Source organism: Agelaius phoeniceus, chromosome 13 (assembly GCF_051311805.1).
Source record: "Agelaius phoeniceus isolate bAgePho1 chromosome 13, bAgePho1.hap1, whole genome shotgun sequence".
Lineage (NCBI taxonomy): Eukaryota > Metazoa > Chordata > Aves > Passeriformes > Icteridae > Agelaius > Agelaius phoeniceus.
Genome location: NC_135277.1, coordinates 17,503,547 through 17,531,441, shown reverse-complemented (window position 1 = coordinate 17,531,441; position 27,895 = coordinate 17,503,547). Strand labels below are relative to the sequence as shown.

The following is a 27,895-nucleotide window of genomic DNA, read 5'->3' as shown; positions in this document are numbered from 1 at the left end:
AAGGCCCACAGCGGTTTTTGTCGGTGTTTTATTTTTAAAAACAGGTGAATCCACTTTTTATACATCATTGCACTTCAACAAATACACAGAACACGAGTTCATGCAGCTACAGTTACGCACATCATGAGAACCCTGGTAGGTCTATTTCTACAATCTTTAAATCATGAGAAATTACAGTGTCAAACTAAAGAGGAATAACTAGTTGCATAGAATATCACCATGCTGTAACATTTCATCATTTAAACAAAAAAAAAAAAAAAGAAAATTATAAAAGTTTGCCTGAATTGAATGTACAAGAATATGTCGAACACATCAGTGCAAAAGGATTTGAGAATTTACATGAGTTAACAAAAAAAAAAAAAAAAAAAAAATCACTTAAAAAGCAATCATATATATATATTTATAAACTGAAGGTTTGTTTTTGTTTCCAACTGCATCCCACCACCACCAGCAGCCCCTGGCACCACCCAGCCCCGACGCCCAACAGGACACCCCGTGCTCCATGGTTAAAGCCCTTAAGGAAATTCCAATGTCCCTGCTGCAAGCACCGGCCCGGCATCACTCCCTCCTTCCAGCCATACAGTAAGGAATGAATATCAGCAGCTTCAAAATGAACCACAACGACTTCTGGTTTCCCCTCCCCCAAATATAAATATATACTGTATATATCTTTAAGTTTTGCTGTACTTTACAAAAGAAGTCTCACTAGATGGCAGCGGTGCGGTTTGAGCGGTGCCGAATTTAACAGCTACAGGAAGTAAAAAACAGCGCATGCGTGAACCCGCCTGGCTACTGCTCGTGTAAAGAGAGGAAAGGAGGAAAAAAAAGCAACATTCACAGCACATCAAGCCCAAAAGAGTTTACACCTTCTACACGGAAGCATTATTAAAATTCATCTGGCTAGGTCATCCTTGCAGGAGAGGCTAAATAAGGCATGCGTTAGACAGTCATATTGTTGCTCACTTGGAAAGGAAAGAAAAAAAAAAAAAAAAGAAATCAGACAGAACTGGAGTTCTAGAACCAAGAGTTCCAACCCTTAAATTTAGCAGGTCATATTGCCATCAGTCTCTCAGAAACTTAAAGCTCTAAAAAAGAAACGAGAAAGAGGTGCTAGTCAATGGTGAACAGCGCGAGCCGCCGCAGCCTGCAACCCCCGCGCTCCCACCGGGGCTCCCGACAGCCCCAGCTCCACCTTTTAGGGAGGAATCAATCAGGAGGGCTCGGCAGCTCTGCCCAGATTTTAGCAAGCAGGTCCTTAAACCCCCCACCTGCCTGAGGAAATCAATGTTTGGTCCCCCCCCGTGGTCCCTGAGGCGCAGCAGGAATGTTTCATGGTTAATGCAGGGAACGCTTTGCTGCTGCCCCCCAGCACTCCAGGCAGGAGGGCTGGGCCTGCCCGCTCCCAGCCGGGTGCAGGCAATACTTACATGATGAGCGTTTTTAATTTGTGTTTCTCTGACGTAAGTTTTTGTCTTTGTGATTGTTTGTAGAATTGGTTTTCCTGCAGAAAGGGATGGGAGAGAAATGCATCAAAAATCAGTCACAGGTACAGGGAAAATGGACGTTTTTTGTACTTCATTAGGCAGCGTTTCAGTCTTCTTCCCTTCAACTGGCTGAAGACAACACAGTTTTAGCCTTTGTATTTTAACCCAATATTTGTTTTCTAGCAAGATGTTGCTTTTCTTTCCTCTGGTGCTAAGAAATGCACCAGATGGTCCAACACCATCTGTAATGTCACATGCAATATCAACCCTATGATTTATCACCTCCCACAACCCCCCAGATTATCCCAAAGAGTATTTTTTTCCCAAAAACACACTTACATTGGCCCAGCTGGTTCATCATCTGCAGCAAGCATCCCGAGGCAGCCAGGGAGAGACAAGGGAAGGAAAGAAAAACAGAGTCAGTGTTTGTAGGGGGTCACAAGGAGCAGCAAACTGATCTATCTACAGCATCAAAGGCCATTCCAGTCGGGAGTGCAAGGATCATGGAGTTACTGCTCTGGATTCGGGTTTAATGGCAGGTATGTTGCTTCAATGGGTTTAGTTAACACTTGGAATGCTGGTCATGAAGGACTGCAACTGTAGCGGACAGATTGGTGCAACATGATCAAGGCTCATCTTGTCCCCAAGTTCCAGTGGTTCAATCTCATAAAAAATAGATGGAGACAAACCAACGGTTCAGTTGTAAAATCCTGCTGGATGTTTGCTTGCATTGACTTTTTTTTAATATGTATTTTAATTTTTAAGTCGTTTTTCCACTGCTGATGGGTAACTCCTGGTATATACCCCAGAGGGTACATACCCAACACTCATTTTCCCCCATGGATGAAACAACCTCTACATTCCCCATTTTTCTCCAAGTTTAATTAGAAGGGACCAGGTTAGGAACGCTCAATTCCAGCCCCAGCCATGGTCCTTGGGCAGCAGCATCCAGTGTCCCCAGGAGGAGTCAGGGTGCTGGGACACCTCTGGACACACTTCAGCTGCAGAGCACTGACAGCATCGTCCTGCCCACGGCCCTTGGCAAAACTCATTTAGGAGCTGGCAGGGGATAGGGAATCTGCCAATGAGGAATGTTTCATATTAACTCTCAGGACCAATTGGGCTTTGTTTTGGAATTCTCAAACACCATTTTCACCCACACTGTAGTACAGAAGAAAAAAATGCATTTACACAACAGTACAAGAGTCAATCCAGGAGCCTAATGCTCCCACAGATGGATTTTGGAGGGGCCAATTCAGGCCCTGCTGATTTTGGCACTTGACAGTTGCCATTCCCAGCTCGTGCCGGAGGGATTTTTCAGGGAAGTCTTTGAGAAACTCTCAGCAGGATTCCACAAGGGTGCTTAGTGCACATGAAGCAGTTATGGAAATTACAGTCTTACAGTGTAGGCATCCGCATGAGCACACGCCAGGAGTAATGTCAGGGAGAGGGGACATTACTCCACCTGGGCCCTCGAGGCAACGGAGAGGCAAAGCCACCGCTAGCACAGACAGTGACCAGAACAGAAAATACTTCAAAAATAAAGAACTAACCACAAACCAAGAGCTTTACAGCCAAAGTAACAGACTAGCGACACACTGGTGTCCACAGAATTCCAGTACCAGCAACAGTAACTATCGGACACGGTACAGAGAACTGGGACTAGGAAGGACAGCCAGACATCAATGTGCTGTTGTATATACAGTGAGATATACAGAGACACATCAGGTACTCAAACACAAAGCACAGCAGAGGAATCTATGGCTTCCTTCCACAAACATCTCTGGGAACCGAGGATCCGAGAGCAGCCGAGCTCCGCGCTCCGGGCGGGACAGGGAGCCCTGGCCCCGAGGCCAGCGCTGCCTCCGAGACCCAGCTGGGCTCCAACAAGCACCATCCACTGCTTTGGGAGTTTGTTTGGCTGGACTTCAGCAATAGCAAACTGCACCCTGGACACTCGCTACAAAATAACCATTTTCCCTTCTCTGCTCAAAGATTTAAATGCCCGTTTCAGATCAGCAAGTTTGTGTTGTCAAAAATAAAAAAAAAATAAATTAAAAAAAATTTTAAAAAGCAGCTTCAAATTGATAAAGGCTGCCATCAGTGATTCCTCACAAAGATCCCACAAAAGGCCTACTGGGAATACTCTATTTGGTGGATCCCCACGACTCCTCCCTGTCCCATCTCTAAGCTAAACCACAGCTAAAAAGACCAAGGGAAATTCCCAGTCAGTCGTTAAGTGCTGGCAAAGCATCCCCAGTACAGTACAGACACAGACCGAACCCTCAGCGAAACCAGGGGCAACAGAACAACAGAAAAACCAGTACAAAATCAGACTAAAGAAAAGGTTCAAAACAGCAAACTGAAATCCAAATTAGTTGTGAACGTGAATGAGGAAGTTTTCAAGAGTGTTAACGTTATGACTTGTGCGTTGTATAGACTGAAGCGGAGGTTAAACAAACTCCAAAGCATGCAGAGCTCTCACTTACCACCATTTTTTAAGGGTATGATGCAATTGAAGGGGGGAAAAAAAAAAAAGAAGTCATAGTAACCGACAAGATCAATTATCACCCAAAGCTTTAATGCCACAGCCCTGCTCTAGGACAGGCAGCAGCACCTATGGCACAGAAAGGGCCCCCAGCACTGGGAGCAGCCACTGAGCCCCTCCTGCAGCACCTGCCCTGGCACTGGGCACCTCCAAAACCCCCCTGCTCAGAGCACAGCCATAACCCCACAGCCAGGCCTTTCCTCAGGGCATGGAATGACCTGCTTCATGGGCTCCCAAAACTGCACATTCTGAGCCAAAATGGGAGAAGTGCTGCTTGCCTTTAACACAGGTAATCAATCCCTGCAGGCAAAAATATCTGGGAATTAAAATTGGAAGATGATGACAAGTAGATCTCCCTTAGCTCCTCCACTTGGATGGGAATGTGTTTTGTGCCCCCCCTCCCATTTTCAGCCTTAATTTACAGGCATTTTGTATGTCACTCAGTTTCTTTCACCGCCTTTGGAAAGCTACAGGGTTTATTTTTAGTATCAAATTAATCCTGGGTAGCATCTTGTGACTGGTGGAAGTTAAAAATGAAACACTAGCGGGTTCTTCCAGCACTAAGATTCCAATTTTTGCTTCTGAAGGGATTCTACATCTCAGCTCATGCTTTAAAACCTGGAAAGAATCAATCCCAGCCTGGTTTGGGTTGGAAGGGACCTTAAAGCCACCCCCTGCCATGGCAGGGACACCTTCCACTGTCCCTGGGAGCTCCAAGCCCTGTCCAGCCTGGCCTTGGGCACTGCCAGGGATCCAGGGGAAGCTCAATGCTCTGAAGGAGCAGCCAGAGCCTGTGACAGCAGCTCAGGGTCCTGTGTCCATTCCCACTGGGATACAGCAATGCTGCTGGGAACAGCTGCTGGCTATGGCCTCACTGTGTACCTGCCTCATCCTGACAGATTTAAAGTGTAGGAGAGAAAGATGTGCATAAAAGGGAAAAAAAAAAACACCAAAAGCACTGGTTACAAAAGGTAAATGGTTGCAGTTAAACAGTTTGTTTCTTTCAATTACTTACAGTAATAGCAGGAACAGGGAAAGTCAAGAAAAAAGCAAAAAAGGGTTAGAAAGAATGTGGGGATTTGGATGGAGCTTCTGCAGAGCCAGGAGAGGAAACACATTAATGGGAAGTCTTTGGATTAGGCTGAGGAATGAGAGGGAAGAAGGAAAAGGGACATGTTATAACCCAGTCACCCCAGGGCTATGGATTTCCAAGTACAAACCACTCCCGTTCCTATGGGGAATGGAGCCAAGGGGTTTTTACCTTCTACTTACCCCAGCAAACACCCTTTAACCAGGGGCTGTGCTGATTTTAGACTACTGGGTGCAACAACAGCAGCCAGCCCCCTGCTTTAGGAACCTCTGCTAGGCTACACTCAGGTGGTGCTGGCTGAGCTATGGAACCAAGCAGCTCAGGCTGTACTACAGAGAACAAAGCCATTCCCTGCTCTCCCTGCCCAGGGCAGCACCCTGGCATTCCCTGCTGGCACCTCCTCCCCTGGGCATGCAGCCACGTGCCAGGGCATGCCAGCTCATGCAGCTCTCAGCCCCAAAGCCACAGGAGCTGCCTGTGGCCAGCCCCCCCAGGTGTGCCAGCCCCTCTGGGTGTGCCAGCCCCCCTGGGTGTGCCAGCCCCCCTGGGTGTGCCAGCCGCCCTTGGGTGTGCCAGCCCCCTCTGGGTGTGCCAGCCCCTCTGGGTGTGCCAGCCCCCCTGGGTGTGCCAGCCCCTCTGGGTGTGCCAGCCCCCCCGGGTGTGCCAGCCCCTCTGGGTGTGCCAGCCCCTCTGGGTGTGCCAGCCGCCCTTGGGTGTGCCAGCCCCTCTGGGTGTGCCAGCCCCCTCTGGGTGTGCCAGCCCCCCTGGGTGTGCCAGCCCCTCTGGGTGTGCCAGCCCCCCTGGGTGTGCCAGCCCCCCCGGGTGTGCCAGCCCCTGCTGCTCTCTGGGAATGGGGAGCGAGCTGGACGCTGCCTTGCCAGGTGTAAGGCAGGTCAGAACTCGGGTTCTGAGAGGATGCAGGAATTCAATCTGAGAGGATGCAGGAATTTAAGCGCCATCTACCCTCCCTTCCTCCTTCCAGCACGGGATTTGGGTGTGCTGGGAGAACATCCACAGGCTCTGCAGCAAACCCTGCTCCAGGCACCCCCTGATGCCACTGTTTTGGTGGGAACAGGCATTTCATGGGTGCTATATTCCTTTTCCTGCTCTCCAACAGCAGGAAAAAGAATTAACTCCCAAATCAGAGTCCTGAGAAGGAGGAAACATCAGCAAAGGAGCTCCTGAGCAGCCCTGGCCCGAGGCACACCAAGCAGCTCACGGACACACAAAGCCAGGTCCATGCAAAACTGAGGCCTGCAGTCAGGAAATGCCAAAGTTAAAGGAGTGTCCCAGCACCTCCAACAGAGGGAACATCTTTACACTGAACTGCTCCAAGTGTAGCCAGGAGCCCATCACCCTCCCCAGCCTCCCATGGGCACGCTGAGCCAGGGCATTTGAAGCCTGTAGAACATGGAGATCTGAGGGAAACATTCAATTGTTTCTTTGGGCTGGCCAGGCAGAATTTCCAGGTGCTGGGGAAAAAGTTCCAGAGGCCTGAGGATCCTCTCACTCAGAGAAGGTTTCTGTCCCACCAGTCACGTGCCCCAGGAGTAACTGGGCACTTGTGCCCAGCACCAGACTGGTCTCACCTGAGGAGCTGACCCAGCACACCCCAAACATTGTCATTTGTGCAGGTTTAACTGAGCCAGCCCTGAAGTATCACCTGGGCACAGCACGAAGTGAGAGCTCATGGTGGGCACCTGCAGCTCCCAGCAGAATGCAAAACCAGCAGCTCATCCTGCACTGCCCCAGTCAGGAGCCAAGGTGTGCTCCAGCAGTTCAGTAACAGCTCCTTCTGCTCCAAAAGCCTTTGGTTTTCCTCAACACAGGAAGTGGCCTCCTTTAGCAGCACTGGTTTTCTCCAAATTTTAAAAACAATCCTTAGAAGTGGTCTGAGTAAGCCACATTTCCAGTTCTCTGTGCACTCCTCTCAGCAGACCAGACAGTGGCCAGGACATCAGAGGATTCCTGAGGGACAGTGGCAGACACCCTGAGGTGGATGTGTGGTACCTGCAGAATGGGGACACCACAGGTGCAACACCTGCACCCAGCCCTCGGGATCTTTACAGGGATCTGCAGCCAGAGCCACCCCCCAGCACGATGTGCAACAGATCCACAGGGGCCACCCATCCTCACCCCTGCTGTGGGACACAGGCTGACACACACCTGGGGGCTCCAGAAGGGCATTCCAGAGTTATTCCACCCTGGCAAGAGGGGGTGATGGTGCTGATGATGAAGCAATCCCAGTGTGTAAATTTGGAGAGGGCCAAGGAGAACATTCCCATCCCAGCAGGAGGAGCAGCAGCACCTCACGTGGAGCCCTGCCATGAGCACATCCCTGAAGCTGAGCACAACACCAGGGCTGGAGAAGCCAGCAGAGACCCTGGCTGGTGCCAGCTGCTGTGGGTAAGGAGTGCTGTGTGTTTGGCCTCAGCCTGCTGGCTCAGCCACAGCTCCCTGCCCTTCCCTCCCCAGCTCCCTGCAGCAGCGGAGGCGGAGCTGTGATTTTGGAAGGGGGAGCTGAAATCCCAAACTCCGAGCGCGCCGCTGCATTCCAGCATTAACTTTGGCATTTCGTAACCATGTCTTGAAAAGAAGAAAATTCAGGATAACCCCAGTCAAACACCCCCACGTGGCAATCAGGAGGCTCCTGACGATTTCCCACGTGTGCATTTAGACGTGCCCTGCTCCCAGGGCGTTCCCCACCACAGCAGCACAGAAAGCTTCGGTGCCAGTATGGAAAATGCACAACTATCCAAGGAATGTGGGACTCAGGGTGGCATGGTGCCAGTTGTGTCCATCAGCCAGGCAAACCTCATCCCCAGCTACGGCCTGTCATACTCAGCATGGATTTCTCCTCCAGGAAAGGGGACAGGGAGAACATCTGACCCCCACAGAGGTGTCATGTCACTCCCCAGGGCTCTGCCTTCACAACAGCAGCCCCAGTGAGCACTGGAGTGACCTCAGCTCCTTGGCTCATCATCCTGGACAGCTCCAGGGGGATGATGAGCCTGGATCCCTTGGGTACCTGGGGAGTGGCCACACCAGCCAGGAAAACTCCTGCCTTGGAAAGAGGCAGCGAACTCTTCACCTCCAGTGTGATCTGCTAACACCACAGCCAATTCCTGTTGGATTCAGTCCATTTGGGGCTGTTTGCAGGGAACATTTGTGCATCAAATTCCCAGGACCTTGTTTTGGTCCTTGTGAAACTCCATCCAATGAAAATTCTGAATGTGGGGAACTGCAATCACTGATGTGGAGGAGGAGGAAAATGAAAATTATCTGTTCCAAGTTTTCCAGGCTGGTGGAGGTCCCTGAGGCCACGTTGAGAGCAGGACAAGCCCTGGAGCCACTGGAAGCTGTTAGTGATGCACAGAACATGCACTACGGTTCAACTGGGAGCTCCACTCTGAGAACAGCCCCCACACATGCTCTGTAAGCAGTTAGTAAGTGCTACTCAAGGCTTACAACCAAAGCTGGTTCTCTCTAGGGATGCACTACCTCAGCCAGTTCTGATCCAAGCCTCGGCCCTGCTCCTGTTATTCCATTTGCTGTGTTCCACGAGCTCCTCTCCTCGCTGTAGATCCCGTGGGAGGCCCGTGAGGGTGGCTGTGCCCACCCCACACACACATCACTGTCCCACACCTCTATTTTCATGCCCTGTGAGGGCCCCCTGCAGCCACACAGCCACACCCAGCTGCCCTGGGAAACAGCTCTCAGTGGGAAGGGCTTGGCCAGCCCAGGATGGTGCTGAGGATCACTCCAGCACGCTGCCCTCCACCTGCCCCATGCTTGGATCCATCGTGTTCCTGCAGCACCACGACATTCCTGCTGCTTCTCCCAAGGAGTCCTCGCAGAGGTTTTCTTGCTACAATCTGGAGTAAGCTGCTAGCAGCACATTAAAGGCTGTTTCTCAGCATGGATCTTGCAAATATTCAGCCTCACACTGCTCCTTTCCCCAGCTGTGCACAGGGCAAGGTGTGCAGGAGTTCATAGATGAAAGTTACTACTAGTTGTATGTACCAAACACAGATGAATTAATTAATTATTGCTACCATCAAACCTGATAATAAGCCCTATTTTTATAAAATCTAATCAGTGGCTACAATAGATACAGGTTCCAGAGCATTCCTTAACTACAGATTCAGCTACACAGCAGAGTAAGAGCCCTCCCCCCATCTCTGATCCCTGCACACATTTTAGTTCTGAAGCACCTTTGCAGCCCCAATCCCTTGAAGTGCAATGATTCCTTGGTTTGAGTGCAATGTCCCCTGACAGCCCCTGCCCAGTGTCCATCCACAGGGAGGAGGGAATGCCACCAGGGCTGAGGGTGCTGCCAGCTCTGCCCCTGTGCTGCTCCTTGGGGCGGACACACAGAGAGATGGGAGCGCTCCACCCCTCAACAAACAAAGACATCCACAACCCCCCTGAGACCCCCTGAGATCCAGCCCTGGGCCTTGCACCCTTGTGGGCTTCATGTCCGGAGAGGGAGGAGAGGAGAAAGGCAGGAGCGTGGAGCGGGGCAGGCTGTGCTGCTGGTCCTTCCTGCAGAGCGGCTCCTCCAGCAGCAGCAGCAGCAGCAGCGGGGCCGGGCGGGTCAGCGGCGGCGCGGGGCGCACTTACCGTCGGGAACTTCGTCCGGCCGCTTCCGCTTCTCGTAGATGACGATGATGACCACCAGGATGACGATCTCTGCCAGGATGCCCAGGAAGGGCCACAGCGGGGCCAGGTGGCTGCGCACGCGCAGGATGGTGGTGACCGACACGGAGCCCACCTGGTTGGTGGCGTTGCACTGGTACTCGCCGGGGTCCTCGTTGATCTGCAGGTTTGTGATGCTCAGCTCGGTGTAGTTCTCTTTGTTGGAAATGAAGAACCTGCCCGAGGAGTTGTTGATGTCCTGGCAAAGGGACAGGGGTGGGAAAGAGCAACGGCTTTAAGGCCTTTGTGGCACGGGAACAGGAGATTGGAGGGAGGAGCCCAGGCCTGGTGTTTGTGCCTCCAAACACCACAGAGGGAACTCTGCCCTCTGGGGTCTGATCACTGCCAGCACGCAGCCACTCCTGAAAACCTCCAGCTCACACTCAGCAGGGAACACTCATCCCACCCTGCTATTTGCTTCACATTCTGGCTCCATCCATCCAATCCATGCAGCAACAGGAAACAGCTGGGCTGGAGGGGCTGGAAATTCCCAGCTCCTCTTTGCTATTCCCACTGCTGGTCACATTTTCCTGCTCACTACATCACTGGCTACACGGAACAAACAGATCACCCAAGCTCTAACAGGGATCACTGCCACCTCCTCATAATAAGTCTTGTGAGCTCAACCAGTAAAACTTGGAGGAATTTATAACCCAATGTGGTTTTAAATCACATTTCTAAGTCAGTCTTGCAGTTTGTAGCAAATTCCAGAAAATGGCTTTCAGGGTAAGTCCTTAACTTTGCTCAGCAGTGCAGTGAGCAGTTTTTTTCACATACCAATAATAAAAGTATCAATTTTTTATTTATATATATTTAAATATATTTACATTTTTATATATTTGTATTGATATTGATATATAAAAATCAGTTTTATATTTGCCCATCCATCCTCACTGCTGCCAAAAATACCCACCTTGACTCACACTTTGGAGGGACTGCACTTGGAGAAGTCACAAAGCTCCTTCAGCAGCCCATCCCCAACCCCAGGGGATGCTCTCCTCCCTCTCAGGGGGTCTGGGCAGGGTGAGACACCCTGAGCCCATTCCTTACCTCAAACACCCCATTGACCTTCTTGCGCCACACCCACTCAGGGTGGGGGAAGCCCACGGACTTGCAGTACATCAGGGCCTCCTGGCCCTCGTTTTTGTTCTCACTCCTCTTGTGCCCAGTGATGTCAGGAGTGGCTACGAGACAACAGAGCAGTTTGTAAGTGCAAACAGGCTCCTTTCACTCACCTGCACACAAATCCCTCCTGCTCCCTGCAAGCTGGGCTTTGCCACCCCGGGGGGATGTTATGGAGGAACTCTGTGTGTGTGTGTGTCCCTGGGAGCAGCCCTAACCCTGTGCTCTGTGTGTGTCCCTGGGAGCAGCCCTGAACCCTGTGCTCTGTGTGTGTCCCTCAGCACAGCCCTAACCCTGTGCTGTGTGTGTGTCCCTCAGCCCTGAACCCTGTGCTCTGTGTGTGTCCCTGGGAGCAGCCCTGACCCTGTGCTCTGTGTGTGTCCCTGGGAGCAGCCCTGACCCCGTGCTCTGTGTGTGTCCCTCACCCTAACCCTGTGCTCTGTGTGTGTCCCTCAGCACAGCCCTGACCCTGTGCTCTGTGTGTGTCCCTCAGCACAGCCCTAACCCTGTGCTCTGTGTGTGTCCCTGGGAGCAGCCCTGACCCTGTGCTCTGTGTGTGTCCCTGGGAGCAGCCCTGACCCCGTGCTCTGTGTGTGTCCCTCACCCTAACCCTGTGCTCTGTGTGTGTCCCTCAGCACAGCCCTAACCCTGTGCTCTGTGTGTGTCCCTCAGCCCTGACCCTGTGCTCTGTGTGTGTCCCTCAGCCCTAACCCTGTGCTCTGTGTGTGTCCCTCAGCCCTAACCCTGTGCTCTGTGTGTGTCCCTCAGCACAGCCCTGACCCTGTGCTCTGTGTGTGTCCCTCACCCTAACCCTGTGCTCTGTGTGTGTCCCTCACCCTAACCCTGTGCTCTGTGTGTGTCCCTCACCCTAACCCTGTGCTCTGTGTGTGTCCCTCACCCTAACCCTGTGCTCTGTGTGTGTCCCTCACCCTAACCCTGTGCTCTGTGTGTGTCCCTCACCCTAACCCTGTGCTCTGTGTGTGTCCCTCACCCTAACCCTGTGCTCTGTGTGTGTCCCTCACCCTGACCCTGTGTTCTGTGTGTGTCCCTCACCCTGACCCTGTGCTCTGTGTGTGTCCCTCACCCTAACCCTGTGCTCTGTGTGTGTCCCTCACCCTGACCCTGTGCTCTGTGTGTGTCCCTCAGCACAGCCCTGACCCTGTGCTCTGTGTGTGTCCCTCACCCTAACCCTGTGCTCTGTGTGTGTCCCTCACCCTGACCCTGTGCTCTGTGTGTGTCCCTCAGCACAGCCCTGACCCTGTGCTCTGTGTGTGTCCCTCACCCAAACCCTGTGCTCTGTGTGTGTCCCTCAGCACAGCCCTAACTCTGTGCCCTGTGTGTGTCCCTCACCCTAACCCTGTGCTCTGTGTGTGTCCCTCACCCTAACCCTGTGCTCTGTGTGTGTCCCTCACCCTAACCCTGTGCTCTGTGTGTGTCCCTCGGAGCAGCCCTAAGCCCCCCCGAGCTTAGGCTGGCTCAGGGCAGTGCCTGGGCTGACCCCTGGCCCAGCAGATGGCCCCAGGCTGCAGGGCCCCCACCTTTAAAGCTGCAGCTCCTAATTACAGCACACGTGGCTGGATGTGTGATGGCAGCTCTGAGCTGTTAATCCAGCCCAGGCCAGCCTGGCTGCTCCAGGAAACTGGAATTTCCTACAGGAGACTCCCCTGCTCCACCAGCAGATTCCCTGCAGGTGCACACAGAGCCAGCAATTCCAGCTGCAGGCTGAGATCATGAGGGGAATTTGCTCAAAGGGAACAAAAGCTCTCGGGCCAGCAGACAGCAGCTGAGCCTGCTCATCCCAAAATTGCAGCAGCAATCTTTGGGAAAATGCCTGGCAAGCTGTCCTGCTTCCTCCTGTGCTGTGTCAAAGGGGTTTGGGTGCAGGGAGCATCCCGTGCCTCAGATCCTTTTTGGACAGTAACAGCATCATCCAAATGAGATTGTGAACCACAGAAAACCCATGGCTGTAGGAAAGCCTGGGGTTCAGCTCCTGCTGGTGTGTGTTCACCTGCACAGGCACACAGGAGAGGGCCCAGGCATCCTCCAAGTGCCCATGGGAATTCCAGCAGCATTTCCAACCCAGCATTTCCAACCCAGCATTTCCAACCCAGCATTTCCAACCCAGCATTTCCAACCCAGCATTTCTGGACATTGGAGGAGTCCTTACCAGAAGATGAAGCCCAGCCAGATGCCAACTCCTTAATTCCAAGATGATGCCAAAACCACTACACCATGATATGTAAGAACAGGCCAAGAATAAACCCAAGGGGTTTATTTAAGAAAACTGACACCCAATATGTGTCATATTTTATGGAAAATCCTTTCATTAGGATTTTTCCTCCTGAGAAGCTGAGAGGTCTCAGAAATGAAATGTAAACAATGGTTATCTGCTGTGTGGAATGCAACAGGTGCATCTGGGATTGGTCTCATGTGGCTGGTTTTAATTAATGGCCAATCAAAGGTCCAGCTGGATTGGGATTCTGGTCAGTCACAAGATTTTATTATCATTCCTTTTCTTTTCCTTGCAAGCCTTCTGTTGAAATACTTTCTCCTATTCTTTCAGTAGAGTTTTAAGATATCATTTTCTTTTACTATATCATAAAATAATAAATCAGCCTTCTGAAACCTGGAGTCAAGATTCTCATCTCTTCCCTCGTCCTGGGACCCCTGAGAACACCACCACCCAAAATGCAACTTTCCACATCAGACATTAAAATACCCTGAGAGACATAAAAGCTGACCTGCACAAAGGCATCAGATCCAAACAACCCCCTGCTCTTGTACAGAAAGGAGCTGCCAGGAACATTCCCCACCTGCCAGGGGCAGGAACACCTGGAGCAAATGGAGTTCCTGAGCTGAATTCATGTCCTCAGGCAGGAAATCAATCAGCCCTGGGGCTGGCAGTGCTGTGCTGCTGCCAGCCCCTGTCCCCAGCCTGGGAGAGGAAAATGTCATTTACCCCAAATAATGAGGGCTCCAGAGGGGACTGGCATCTGGGCACCTACTGAAAGATGCCACCACTTCCCTGCTGGGCTTGGGACCTTCCTAAAGCAGGAGCTGGGTGAGGCCCCTCTGGATTTGCTTCCTGGAGGATGCCAAGGAGGGATCTCCTCCAGCCTAGGGACACGGGAGCCCGGCGGTGACAAGGACACAATCCCAGAGCTGGCACTGCTGGGAACATTCCCATGAGGAGGAGCAGCAGCGGCACTCAGCAGCTCGAAGCTGCTGGCTTCCAGTGCCACCCTGAGCAGGGCTGAGCCTGGAAAAGGGGACAGGGACAGCACTCCCAGCTGGCCCAGTTTGTGTCAGGCTGCTGGCAGGGAGGGAAGGGACAGGAAAGGACAGGAAACACTTTCTGGGACACCTCCACTGCTGCTCAGGGTGACACAGTGACATTGCAGGAAGGAGAGGCCAGCTCCCAGGGTGATCCCAGCTCCCAGGGTGATCCCAGCAGAGCAGCAGTGCCCAGAATGCCTCTGCTGGGCCAGGGCTATTCCTGGAGCACCCCGGGGGCTCTGTGCACTGCTGGGGTTTCAGGGCTCAGAGACACCACCCCAGCATTTTCTGTCCCAAACAATGCAGGAATCTGTGTCCTGCTGGCCCCAGAACCCTGCAGCCCCAGCTTCAGCAGGGTTTTCCTGGGAAGCTTTTTCAAGCCAGGACTGCTCCTTGCACCATCCTGCTCTTTTGTCAACCAAAGCCCAGGGCTGATTCCTTAGGTTTTCATTTTTCTCTTCTGTGTTGGTGTGCAGCTTTAGCTTTATATTAAGTGTTACTGGGATCTTTTCACAGCGTGGTGGAGACAAAACAATCCTGTTCTAGCTGGAGACTCAAGGACTGGAGACTCTTCAAACTTCAGGCCCAAAGCATAAACAATGTGAGAAGAGGAGGGTGGGAAAGCAAGTAAGGAGGATGAAACTTCATCACTTGAAGCTGTTAATTGGACAGTTAACTCCTATATGCAAATGGACTAAAACTTATAAAAATGTGAGATCTCATGACTGAGCCTTGTTTTGCTTCCATCTTGGAGCCATCTGGGCACTGCCAGGGTGTGGCCTTTGAGGGCACTTCAGTAAATCCCCACTTTATTCCCCTTAACTCCATCCAGCCTCTGCTCCAGCTCCTTAGGGCATCAGGCTGAGGCAGGTTTTGTTGGGAAGGATTTGGTTTTCAGCTCCCTCTCTGTCACTGCTGATCACTGGCACCAGCAGAATGCCCCTGGCAAAGGGAGGTTTGGATTCCTGCATGTGAAACAGGAAAAATCCTCAAGGTGGGCTGGAAACACCTCACAAAGAGCAAAAGGAAGCAGAGTTAATTTAAATTAACTGCTACCAAAAAAAGGGAAAATAAATAGACACTCAGGCATGTTTGACATGAGAGGAATTCTAAGCAGGATCATTTTGATAGTTTTATAAACCTAAACACAGGAGGAAAGGGGTTTGTGGCAGAGTGACCATGAGGCTCCCAACAGCACAAAATTCAGTGTGCAGCAGCTTTCTGAAGGGTTTGGGGGTCACACAGCCAGGAAAATTCATCTCCCCATGTACAGGAGGCATTCAGCCCTTCCAAGCTCTTTACCACTGGAAAGGAGAGGGAAATTTAAATGTGTGACACCTCCAAACCATGGCCCAGTTACCTTCAAGTTTCTCATTAATAGACAAAATTAAAGCAAGGGCAAAGCACCTAAAAATATTCCTGCACTGCAAACTGGGATGTCTGAGGGGTGACCTGAACAGGAAAGTTTCTTTTTCTCGTTATGATTCCAACCCCTGTCTCCCTCTGGAGCTTGAAGGCACCAGGAGCAGGGGGAATGTGAGAGGATTTTCAAGGCTCAAGGAGTGTCCAATTTAATTTATTCCTGGTAGAGAGGAGCCAGGCTGCAGCAGAGGTTTGCTCAACAGCCAGGAACTGAGGCCCAGGCTCTTCCCCAGGAGTAACTGGGGAGGAGGGAACAGGAAGGTGCAAAGGGAGCAGGAGGAATCCCTTGATGAGGCAAGGGCAGAAAGGCCTGGCAGGAAAGGGAATTCAAAAGGTCCTTCCAGCAGCTGTTTCCTCTCCCCTGCTCCCAAGATCCTGAGGAGCAGGGGCACTGCAGAGTTCTCCAGGCCTGCAGTTCATTCTGTGGGGTTCTTTTCATCCTCAGGCCCCCAGAGCTCCACACCAGCACTGCAGGGATGCCCCAGGTGGAAATGCAGCAACCAAGGATCCCCTTCCAGGGAGCAGGAGGGGTGCCCTGGCCAGGCCTGGCAGCTCCAGCACCACCACCCCCATCAAAATCACCACCCCCAGCCTGCTCCAGTGCCAAGGAAAAGGGACATGGGATCCCTGCTCCAAGGGGCCCTTTCCCTAAACCCAGCATTTGCTGATTCCCTAAATCCAGCATTTCCCTAAATCCAGCATTTCCCTAAATCCAGCATTTCCCGATTCCCTAAATCCAGCGTTTCCCCAAACCCAGCATGTGCTGGATTCCCTAAATCCAGCGTTTCCCTAAATCCAGCATTTCTTTACACCCTGCATGTGCTGATTCCCTAAATCCAGCATTTCCCTAAACCCAGCATGTGCAGATTCCCTAAATCCAGCATTTCCCTAAATCCAGCATTTCCCTAAACCCAGCATGTGCTGATTCCCTAAATCCAGCATTTCCCTAAACCCAGTGTTTGCTGATTCCCTAATTCCAGCATTTCCCTAAACCCAGCATTTCCCAGATTCCCTAAACCCAGCATTTCCCAGATTCCCTAAATCCAGTGTTTCCCTAAACCCAGCATTTCCCGGATTCCCTAAATCCAGCATTTCCCTAAATCCAGCATTTCCCTAAATCCAGCATTTCCCTAAATCCAGCATTTCCCCAAACCCAACATTTGCTCAGCCTCAGGTTTGCAGCTCAGAGCTGCCCCCAAAACTCTGGGGAGCTGAGCAGGAACAAAGCCCCCCCAGAAGTCCAGCAGAGCTGCCTGAGGGAACCCAGCTTGGAATGAATTCCCAGGAAAGGCACCAAACACTGCCTGGATTCCCAACCATTCTCACTCCTCTGCCCTAAGGATTTTTTTTTTTTTTGGTGAAAAAAATCCCAGAATGGTTTGGGTGAAGGGACCTAGAGCCCATCCAGTGGCACCCGTGCCATGTGCAGGGACACTTCCCACTGTGCCAGGCTGCTCCAGGGCCACTGCAGGGCCAGGGAGGGGGGGACAGCAGGCACAGCACACCAGGGGAGCTGGCCCTGCATGCCCTGGCTGCTCTGCCACAGGCTCTGGGGAAGCTGCTCACAAGCTGTCAGAAAATCCCTATTTTTGGAGCACGAGCACTTTGGCATTCAGCAGCCTCCTTCCTCTGTGCATCAGCAGCGAGAGCTGCACCCTAATTACAATCAGCATAATGACAATTAAATCTGAGTGTAATTGCTCGAGCACCAAGAGGAGCCATGCAGGTGAATATGAGGTGACAGGTGTGCATGGGCACCCAGGTGGTGTCACTGTCCTCACACCTGCTCCAAGAGCAATCCCCATGTACTGTCCCAGCTTCCCAGGAGGAGCATTGAGGTGTAAATTACCTGTGGGAAGCGAGTAGGATCAGCTCTCCTCACACTTCAACCCCAAAATTGACTTTTCCTCCCCCAGAGTGAGCTCCCAGCTCCCTGCCAAGCTCTGCTGGTGGCCCTGCCTGGCAGAGCAGCAGCCAAGCCCCGTGGCAAACATTCCCAAGGGCCTTGCAGAGGCCATCAGAGCTGGCAGAGCTCCTGCTCCACTCCCAAAGCTGCATTTCCCCTCTCCAGGAGTGGTTTTGTCACCTAAAGCAGCCCAGAGGAGCCAGCAGGAGCTTTACATTTTAATTAGGGTAGCATCAGGAGATTCAGCAATTAGAGCAAAAGGGCAAGATGGGATAAAAAATCCCCATTTAAAGGAAAAGAAGGAAAATGGAACCCCTCCAGCTGTGTGCCCTGAACACCCAGCCAAGCTCCTCAGAGGCACAGGGTGGTGAATTCCCTTTCCCACAGACTGATGGATGCCCCCAGCTGGATCCCAGGGCCTGCCAAATCCCACACAAATTCCCAACCTCAGCCTCCTGCAGCCCTGTGGGAATTCCCTGGGAATTCCCTGACACCAGCACTGCTCTGTGGCTCCCCTACAGCCACACCTGTGGCAAACCTTGCCCATTTTGCAGCTTTTATTCCTAATTTCAGGCTCCTGGAGGTGCCCAAGACCCAGAGGTGTTTCAGTGCCCACAAACCCATGGCTGCTCCCATCTCTGAGCTCTTTCCCTGCACGTGTGCCAGCCTTTCTCTGGAAATCAGAGCTTTTATCTGTGATAATACATTATTATTATTTCTGATCATGAACCCAGGCATGGTGAGGGGGCTTTTCCTGTGTTCCTGTGGGGCTGCTGAGGGAGGCAGGGAGTGCCAGCTGCAGGGCAGGGGAGGGGACAAGGGGACAGTGCCAGTACCTCTGACCTCGATGGTGGCGTTGGCCACGGGAGAGCCGGAGAACACGAACACACACAGGTACTCCCCTGACTCCTCTGCTCGGGCCTTCAGGATCCTGCAGGACAGACAGCACCCAATTAACACCCCTTAATTGCACCTCCTAATTGCTGGTGCAAGCAGGGCACGCCCACCCTCCCCAGCACATGCTGAAGCAGTTTCCTCCCCCAGAAGACTCCTTTTTTATTCATTTGTTTTTATTAATTATTCCCTTTCAAATTATTCCTTTTTATTAATTCTTTTATTTGTTATCCTTCCCTTGTTTATGAATTCTTTTTTCATCGAGGAAAAGAGCCCCTGCAGAAGAACACAAACCCTGCAATAAAATCATTTAATGACACATGGAAACTGCTGAGACACGTGGAAAAAGCTGCTCACTTCAGGCTGAGTGCTGACAGCATTTACACACCCAATCTCAAGTTATAAAGTGAATTAATTTCAGATAAGGAACTGTGCAATGGCAGAGCAGTTCAGGAGCACACTCTGAGCACCTGCAGGCCGTGCCCAGGGTGAGCAGAGGAAGGACAAGGTGGAGTTCTGTGACTCTCCCCGGGCTCTGGTTGCCATCAATCATTCAGGAGCTGCAAACTGACACAGCTCAAGGCTCACAGCAGCTCCCCGAGCTGGATGAAGGGTTGGGAGAGGTTCACCCCAGTGCCAGTGCTGGAACAGGCAGGATTTTAAACTGAAACAGTTTAATCTCTAAATTCTGGAGTTTTCTGGATGATAAAAGTAGCCAGCTTTGAACTCCAAGCACCAGAAACATCTGACAGAAAACAAGAACCTGAGAGCTTAAGGGAAATAAACAGAATACAAAGGATGAACCCATATAAAATATAAATAAATGAGGGAGGGAAACACCCTCTGTTAACCACAGCTATGCTGCTGCTGCTTTTTACTGAGAAAACTTGGAATTCCTGGATTTAAAATGTAACCAAAGCAAAAACCAAAGGGCAGAGAAAGCCTGAACTCCAACATCAGCAAAGCAGCCCAGGAGTGCTCAGGAATTCAGGATCTGCTCTGCAAATGGAAACCTGGGATTTCTCCAGCTGTCCCTGGGATTGATTGCTGGCAGTCCCCCCCATTCCCTGGGGACAAGGGGACTGTGGTGCTCTCCCACTCCACTCCCTCCTTCCCCAGCAGTTAAAACTGAAGCCAAGCCTAAATCCTTCTTTACAGAGGAATTTGGAAGGAAAAATCCAGCCTGGCTTGAACAGCCTCAGCCTGGCCCTTGCTGGGCAATATTTGCAATTCCCAGGAACCCTGAGCACCACTCCAAGCCAGTGGCTGCTCCCTAGGGAAGCAGAGCCCCCAAAGCTCAGGCCCAGGGCTGAACACTGCACTGAGGAGGGTCAGGAAGGAATTGTGGAAGGAAATGAAACTCAGTTTTTAGTTGCAAAATTAATAAGGTAATTCAAAATGAGCTAAAGGAGAAAATGAAAGGACAAATCATTAATCAGGATCAAACCAACTTCCAAAATGCTGTGGATGAGAGGCTGCTTTGCTAAGGCCATGGAAACCTGAACATCCTCTAATCAGCATAATTACAATTAAATATCCCCTAATGTACCCTAATCCTGTGTCAGTGAAGCAGGGGGAAAAGGGCCCCTCTAGAGACAGAAAACAGCTGAGACCAAGTTGTCAGCAGGGGTTAAAATGTCTCTAAAGAGCTCTTCAGCTTGGCTTAACATGGAACTGGAAGGGGGATTTGCTGTCCATCAAGGGGGAAAAGGGATGGAAAGGAAAAAAAGGGCAAGAAAATCACAGAGGGAACAGACACTGAGGGCATCACTGAGGGAGCAGCATGGGATCCCACCAGCTCCAGCCAAGGGCTGGGACCATCCCACAACAACCAAATCATGACCTAACAACCCCAGCAAGACCTCAGGAACACCTCAGGAACACCTCAGGAACACCACCCCTGTCCTCCCCAGGGCAGCAACACCATCCCTGCCCATTCCCATTTCCCATTCCCGCTGGGATTTTGGGTTCCAGGATGATGTGCAATGACACACCCATCCATGAGCCCTGGAGAAGAGCTCTGAACTGCCTGAGTTCGACTGAGCCACCACTGTGGGACCACAGAGTGTGCCCTGCTCCCCTGGCTCAGCCCAGGCCACTCACACCTCAGGAACACCTCAGGAACACCTCAGGAACACCATCCCTGCCCATTCCCATTTTCCATTCCTGCTGGGATTTTGGGTTCCAGGACGATGTGCAGCAACAAACCCACCCATGAGCCCCGGAACAGCTCTGAACTGAGAGAGTTTGACTGAGCCACCACTGTGGGACCACAGAGTGTGCCCTGCTCCCCTGGATCAGCCCAGCACCCACACCTCAGGAACACCATCCCTGCCCATTCCCATTTTCCGTTCCAGCTGGGATTCTGGGCTCTGGGAGGATGTGCAGCAACAGACCCATCCATGAACCCTGGAGAAGAGCTCTGAACTGACAGAGTTTTACTTCAGCCATGACTGTGAGAACACCGGGTGTGCCCTTGTCCCCTGGCTCAGCCCAGCACCCACACCTCAGGAACACCATCCCTGCCCTCCCCAGGGCACGAACACCATCCCATCCCTGCTCTTCCCAGGGCAGGAACACCATCCCTGCCCATTCCCATTTCTCATTCCAGCTGGGATTTTGGTCTCCAGGAGGATGTGCAGCAACAGACCCATCCATGAACCCTGGAGAAGAGCTCTGAACTGACAGAGTTTTCTGTGGGATGACCAGGAGTGCCCTGCTCCCCTGGCTCAGCCCAGCACCCACAGCTCAGGAACACCATCCCTGCCCTCCCCAGGGCAGGCCTGGCCCAGCCCACTGTGGGAAGGAACACCAGGAGTGCTCTTGTCCTTTGGCTCAGCCCAGACCACCCACACCTCAGGAACACCATCCCTGCCCATTCCCATTTCTCATTCCAGCTGGGATTTTGGTCTCCAGGAGGATGTGCAGCAACAGACCCACCCACGAGCCCTGGAGAAGAGCTCTGAACCGGCTGAGCCACCACTGTGGGGCCACCAGGAGTGTCCCTGAGTGTCCCTGTCCCCAGCCCAGCACTCACCTGTACTCAGTGGTGTTGGAGGCTTTCCTGGTGCCCGGGATCTCCTCTCCGTTCTTCACCCAGTAGCTGGCGGCCAGGGGGCTGGGGCTGCTGGTCAGGTTGCACTGCAGCGTGACGGCCACGCCGGCCACGTGCAGCACCACGTCCTCGCTGGCGTTGATCCGCGGCTCTGCAAGGCAGGGACAGCGCTCAGAGCCAGCCCTGGGGACGGTGCCAGCTACTCTACGTGGCACAGGGGGCAGGGGGGAGGGCACCACACGGGGGATGGCACTGCGGGACACACGGAGGAAGCACAACCAAACCAAAGAGCTCGGAGCTGGCGCGGCGGCGCCCGGGGCCGCGCTGCTGGGGAGAGACAGGAGGGGTTAATGGCTTATTGGGAACCCCCACACTGCAGGTGACACCAGGGACCCCTGACACACTCTGTGCCTCCCACACCAACGCCTGGGGCTCCACGGGAGGCCTCGGTTACTCTTCCAGAAGCTTCTTGCTGGCTGGCACTTGGTTCTTATCACTCTTCCACCTTATCACTCCCTGAAAGGTGCCTGTGCTGACGTTGGGATCTCTCTCCAGGCAGCACTGACAGAACCAGAGGACACAGTCTCAAGCTGCACCAAGGGAAATTTAGGTTGGATACCAAGAAAAAGTTTTATTACAGAAAGGGTGATGAAGTTCTGGAATGTTCTGCCCAGTCACCATCCCTGGGTGTGTTTAACAAAGCCTGGGTGTGGCACCGGGTGTTGAGGCTGGGCTGGACTCGATGGTCTTGAAGGTCTCTTCCAACCTGGTTATTCTGTCAATTCTTCTCCTTGAGGTATCAAACAAACCCATTTTTTATATAAACAGCACTCAAATTTAGACTTCTCAGTAATATTCTGCATATTCCCTGCCCAAAGGCTGCTGTGGCCCCAGGTGCAGCCAGGAGATTGCACAGGGCACGACTTCCCTGGTGTGTGCAAGTGGGGAAGGCAGGAGGCTGAGGGAGAACAGCTGAGAGCAGCGCCCAGAACCTGCCAGTGCAATGCAAGGATACACAGCAGGCCAACATCAGAGCTGCAACTGGTTTGTGTCTGAAGTAACCTTGAGCACAAACATTTCTAAAGAACAAAAACAGCCCCGGTGCATGAGCAGAGCCCAGGAGTTCTGCTGGCTGCTTTGGGGCTGTTCCTCTCCACAGCCTCACCTGGCAACACCAAATTCCCATTCTTTAGGGCAAAGCCTTTCAGAAGTGCTAACATCACTGAGGGCACTGTGCTGCTGTTTGAGAACCATGCTGCCTTCAGCCCCTGCACACATAGCTGCCTCATTCTCAGCCACACAAATTGCTTCCCAAACCTGGCAAAAAGACCTTTCTGCTGCAGCCTCTGTGCATCACCTCGGGTCTGAAGCATTCTGTGAAAAACCACCTCACACAGGATGGCAGGGTTTAAAAATGTCACAATTCTTGCTGTTAGTCTTCAATTAAAAATGTTTTTAGGGGCAGCTTGGCCTGCAGGCCACCCCAGAGGCTCTGTGTGTGGAAATGCTGCTGTGTGCCCTGCCTGGGATGAATTCCTGGCTGATTCCAGAGGTGCAGCTCCAGCTGCTCCTTCCTCCCTCCCCTCTGGCTGCAGGAGGCTGAGGAAGCAGCAGACATTTCCCTGATTTCTGCAAGTCATCCAAGGAGTTTGGATTCTGGAAACTCTGCCATGCCTTGTGGCAACAGTTTGGGATATAAATTTATGATCCATGGAGCCTCTGGAATGCAGGTTATGAAACACAAGGAGAGAACAGAAAATCCCAATTTTGTGTCAGAACCATCCCAGCTTTCCACACAGGGAAGGAACATCCTGTATCCCGTGGCACATCCTTAGATTACTGCCCAGGGAGGAAAAATATCCATCCTCTCATAAGCTGCAGCATTCCAGTCCTGGATATCCTTCTTGGAAATCCAGCTCTGTAAATCATTCTTTAACTGCAGAAACACTGCAGTTGCTGATTGTGTGATTAAATTTTCACTCTGTTTCTGCCTCATTTCTCCCACACTGGGTAATTTTATCCTTTCAAGGATTGTTTGGGCCCAAAATTGTTGTGTTATTCTCATATCATGCACCATTCCTGGCCCGCCCTGTGTGCTTTTCCACCCCCAAAAAGCTCATCTGCATTCCCACAAAAACACTGACAGAGCTCTGGGAATATTTTTGGAGTGTGTCTGAAATAGTAACTCAGTGACTGACCTGCAACCTTTTCAGTTTTAGTTGAGCAGAACTGAAGGCAGCTGTAAGTCTCATTTCCAGCTTCACCTGCATTTATGGTACTTTGGTTTGGTTATTAAAAAAGCAAATTGATGGATCAGTCTCCTGATTTAGTTGTAGGAGACAAACTGCAACTGGAATACTGGGACAGCAGCAGCAAAGGAGGGTGCTCACCTAGAAAATCACTTTTTACACATCACTTCAAGTGCCCATTTTATGTAAGCTCAGCTTTTACAGTTAAAACCCAAGCAAAGCAACTAAAAAAAAAAAAAAAAAACCCCAGCAAGTGAAATTCTGGTTCCAAATCCGGAAGGAGGTGGAAGGCAGATGGTGGCTCTGGGTGCCAGATTTTCAGAAGCAAGCTGCTCTCTGCAGAGGCCAGGACAGAGCCTGTGCTCTGTGGGGCTTTGGTGTCACAGCAGGGCAGCAGCCACCACCAGCAGCTGCAAACTCCAGCTCCACTGAGCCACACAATTCCCATTTCCAACACAAACTGAATGGAGCAGCTGAGGCCATGTGGGCAGGCTCAGGGAAGGGGCTCCACTTCCAGGGACACCTTGGGAACCTCATCCCCGTTCTCCTCCTCTTCTTCCTGCAGGCACTGATGTCCACGGGCTCCTCCTCCCAGCAGGAGCAGCTCAGCTGTCCCAGCACCCAGGGGAAGGCACTCAGGGGTTTGTTCCTTATTTCCCTGCACAGCAGAGCCCCAGAGCAGCGTGATCCCACACAAGGCACTCAGGAGGCAGCTCCCACCCAGCAGCAGCAGCTGGGACAAACTGGGAGGGCAGGAGAGGCTGAAGTGCAGTCCCTGCAGCAGCTCAGGGGACTGAGGGAGGGGAGCCCCTGCCCACAGGGACACAGCTGTGCTCCCAAAGGCTGGCTCTGCACACCAGCAGGATTGTGCTCCCCAGAGCTGCCCTGGAGTGTGGCATTCCTGTTCTCTGAACCATGATCCCTTCTCCCTGGGTTCTTCTCCTGGGAAGCTGAAAGGCAGAGAGAGGCCTCAGAGAAAAGGAAAACAATTCTGATCTCACTTGCTGCTCCTGTGCTGTGCTCATGTGGAATGTGGTTGGAGATTGCTCACCCACAGATGATTGTTTCACTGCATGCTGCTGGGAGTTGTTTTCACTCTTGGGCCAATCAGGGCCAAGCTGTGACAGGACTCTGGAAAGAGTCAGGAGTTTTCATTATTATCATTTTAGCCTTCTCTAAGTATCCTTTCTGTATTCTTTAGTGTAGTATAGTATTCTTTAATATAATACAGTATAATAAAGTAATAAACGAGCCTTGTGATCAGATGGAGTCCTCCTCATCACTCCTTCCTTCACTGGAGGCTCTGTATTTACAGCACTGGAGGAGCCCTGGCTCTGTCCCAGGGCACGGGGCTCTCTCCAGCACACAGCACTCCCTAGCAGACACATTCCAGGATCATCCCCAGGATGGCAGAGCTGCTGCTGCTGCTGGAGGCCATGCAAGCATTCCAGCCCTTTGGGAGCCCAAAGGACACAGGAGGGGCGAGGGGTGGGCTGAGGCTGAGCAGCTCCAGCTCAGGGACCCGGTGTCACTGCAGTCACTCCACGGCACTGGGTCACAGCCATTCCTCCACGTGCACCAAGGCTCTTTCCATTTCCAGAGGGAAGGTCTCTGATCCAGCAGTGCCCATGGCAGCACCAGGCTTTAGGGACAGCTCTGGGGGGGATTTTTCAAGGTACCCAAATAAAAAAATCAAGATACAAAGAGAGTTTTGTACCCAGTAGGGCATTAAAGGGTTATTTGTGCACAAAGCACAGGAGCAAGACCACACTTTTGCTCTGCTCTTCTGTCAGCTAAGGGCACTGAGAAACCACCCAAAACAAGTTCTCCTGCACCTGCACACTGCAGATTTAATTCCCTCCACCTCAAACTCAGCAGCCATTTCCTCAGGCAAATGCAAGTTTTACATCTGGCCCAAAATTCTTCTCTACAGAATCTGACCGTATGAACTCCCAAATCCACCTGGGGTGGAAAGCAGAGTGAAGGCAGGAAAGCCTTGCCACAAGCAAGAACAAAAAGCAATTCTGAGCCAAGCACAGCCTCTGCTCCCAGAGCTCTGCTGCTGCCAGGAGCTGCACCCTGGATGGAGTCACCGAGCTCAAGGCTGGGCTCAGCACTGGGCAGGATGTTCCCCCTGCTCCCACAGGCTGGATTAGGAATGGCTGCACCTCCTCAGTGCTGCTGCATCAGAGAACTCCTTAGGAGCATGCTGCTGGCCAGGAAGGAAAAGAAACACCACGACTTCATGGAAAAATCCAAACACCATAGGTCACGTGGAACTGAAAGGGAAGGATTTATCCAGAAGCAGATATGTAACCAAAACCAGGTGAGGAGGCATTCCCAGAAATTCCAAGAGAACAAAAGAAATCAAAGTAAAACGGTTAGAGTCAGGAAAAGAACATGGAAATCAAAGAGAAAGGCACTGGTGGAGAAGCCAGGGAGGCTGGAAACCTCCTACAAAACTAAAGGGAGGAGGGAACAAACACAAATCCGACAGCGGGCTGGTTTCACACGGAAGCTCTAGCACACATCCCGAGGGTTTCCCAAGTGCTTTGTCCTAAGGAGAAGAGACACGGGTGGCACACAGGGTCAGCACTACAGGCCAGGAGGAGGAGGAGGAGCAGCCCGCGCGCCGGGAGGACAGGACAGGGTGCGGCAGAGGGTGGGGACACGGGGGCGGGGTCACCAGACTGCCTCTAGACACTACAGTGCCACTACTGGGGGCCGGACTCACTCTGCAGGACGCTTATAGTAGCCTGGGCTCGAATCCACGTAATGGAGGGATTTTGCCTCAAGTCATTCCTCCTGGGATCGTTGCTGGCCCTGCACTCGTAAGTCCCAGAGTCTTCCAAGGTAAGGCGGGTTACTCTCAGCACACTCACCCCATTGGCCCCGTAGGCAGTGTTAATGGTGACACGGCGCTTCCGAGCGCCATCCCACAGCTGTTTGAAAGCCTCTGCCCGGTTGACTTCCGCATACCACCACTGGATCTCTGGAGTGGGGTTCCCAACCACATCACAGTACAGTTCAAAGGCGTCCCCCGTGAGCTTAGTTTCTGACATGGGCGACTTGACAAACCCGGCTGCAGGGAGGGGCAGCAGAAACGCAGTGACAGAGCGGCAGAAAACAACGGAGCTCACACACAACACAGCAGCGGGGCAGAAAACACAGTTAGAGACATGGCATCGGCAGTGACACGGCTTGGGGACACCCAGGGCAGCTTGGGGACACCCACGGCACCGGCAGTGACACGGCTTGGGGACATCCATGGCATTGGCAATGACACACCCAGGGCATCACCAGTGACACAGCTTGGGGACACCCAGGGCACCAGCAGTGACACACCCAGGGCACCAGCAGTGACACGGCTTGGGGACATCCATGGCATTGGCAATGACACACCCAGGGCATCACCAGTGACACAGCTTGGGGACGCCCAGGGCACCAGCAGTGACACACCCAGGGCACCAGCAGTGACACGGCTTGGGGACATCCATGGCATTGGCAATGACACACCCAGGGCACCAGCAGTGACACACCCAGGGCATCGGCAGTGACACGGCTGGGGGACACCCACAGCACCAGCAGTGACACACCCACAGCACTGGCAGTGGCACAGCTTGGGGACACCCACAGTGGCTTGGGGACACCCATGGCACCATTAGTGACACACCCACAGCACTGGCAGTGACACGGCTTGGAGACACCCAGGGCAGCAGTAGTGACACAGCTTGGGGACATCCATGGTGCTGGCAGTGACACGGCTTGAGGACACCCACAGCATTGGCAGTGACATGGCTTTGGGACACCCAGGGCATCCGAAGTGACACGGCTTGGGGACACCCATAGCACCAGCAGTGACACACCCATGGCACTGGCACGGCTTGGGGACACCCATGGTGGCTTGGGGACACCCATGACATCAGCAGTGACACACCCATGGCACTGGCAGTGACCAGCTTAGGGACACCCATGGTGGCTTGGGGGACACCCATGACATCAGCAGTGACACAGCTTGGGGACACCCATGGAAATGGCAGTGACACAGCTTGGGGACACGCAGGGTACTGGCAGTGACACGGCTTGGGGACGGACACCCACAGTACTGGCAGTGGCCAAGGCTGCAGGGCAGGAGTTCCCGATGTCCCTGC

The 27,895-nt window shown here is 52.4% G+C and overlaps 1 protein-coding gene across 1 annotated transcript; it reads right to left on the bottom strand.

The window, feature by feature from the left end:
- Positions 1 to 10: 10 nt before the first annotated feature.
- On the bottom strand, positions 11 to 27,028 carry NPTN (neuroplastin). Its single transcript, XM_077185550.1, has 8 exons — positions 26,479 to 27,028; positions 21,478 to 21,646; positions 18,383 to 18,477; positions 10,871 to 11,004; positions 9,746 to 10,019; positions 1,824 to 1,845; positions 1,428 to 1,501; positions 11 to 1,085 (listed from the first exon to the last, which is right to left on the bottom strand). The coding sequence occupies exons 1-7, from the start codon at positions 27,011 to 27,013 to the stop codon at positions 1,441 to 1,443; spliced, it is 1,290 nt and encodes a 429-aa protein (XP_077041665.1). The 5' UTR covers positions 27,014 to 27,028; the 3' UTR covers positions 11 to 1,085; positions 1,428 to 1,440.
- Between the last annotated feature and the right edge of the window lie 867 nt (positions 27,029 to 27,895).

What these genes read in the sequence shown, in the direction of transcription:
- NPTN (XM_077185550.1), bottom strand. Translation starts at nt 27,013, where the DNA reads ATGGATGTCCCCAAGCCGTGTCACTGCCGGTGCCGTGGGTGTCCCCAA. An exon ending in CGCCACCATCGAGGTCAGAG is followed by an intron (nt 11,005 to 18,382) that starts GTACTGGCACTG and finishes GTTGTCTCGTAG; the next exon opens with CCACTCCTGACATCACTGGG. An exon ending in GATGAACCAGCTGGGCCAAT is followed by an intron (nt 1,502 to 1,823) that starts GTAAGTGTGTTT and finishes CCCTTTCTGCAG; the next exon opens with GAAAACCAATTCTACAAACA.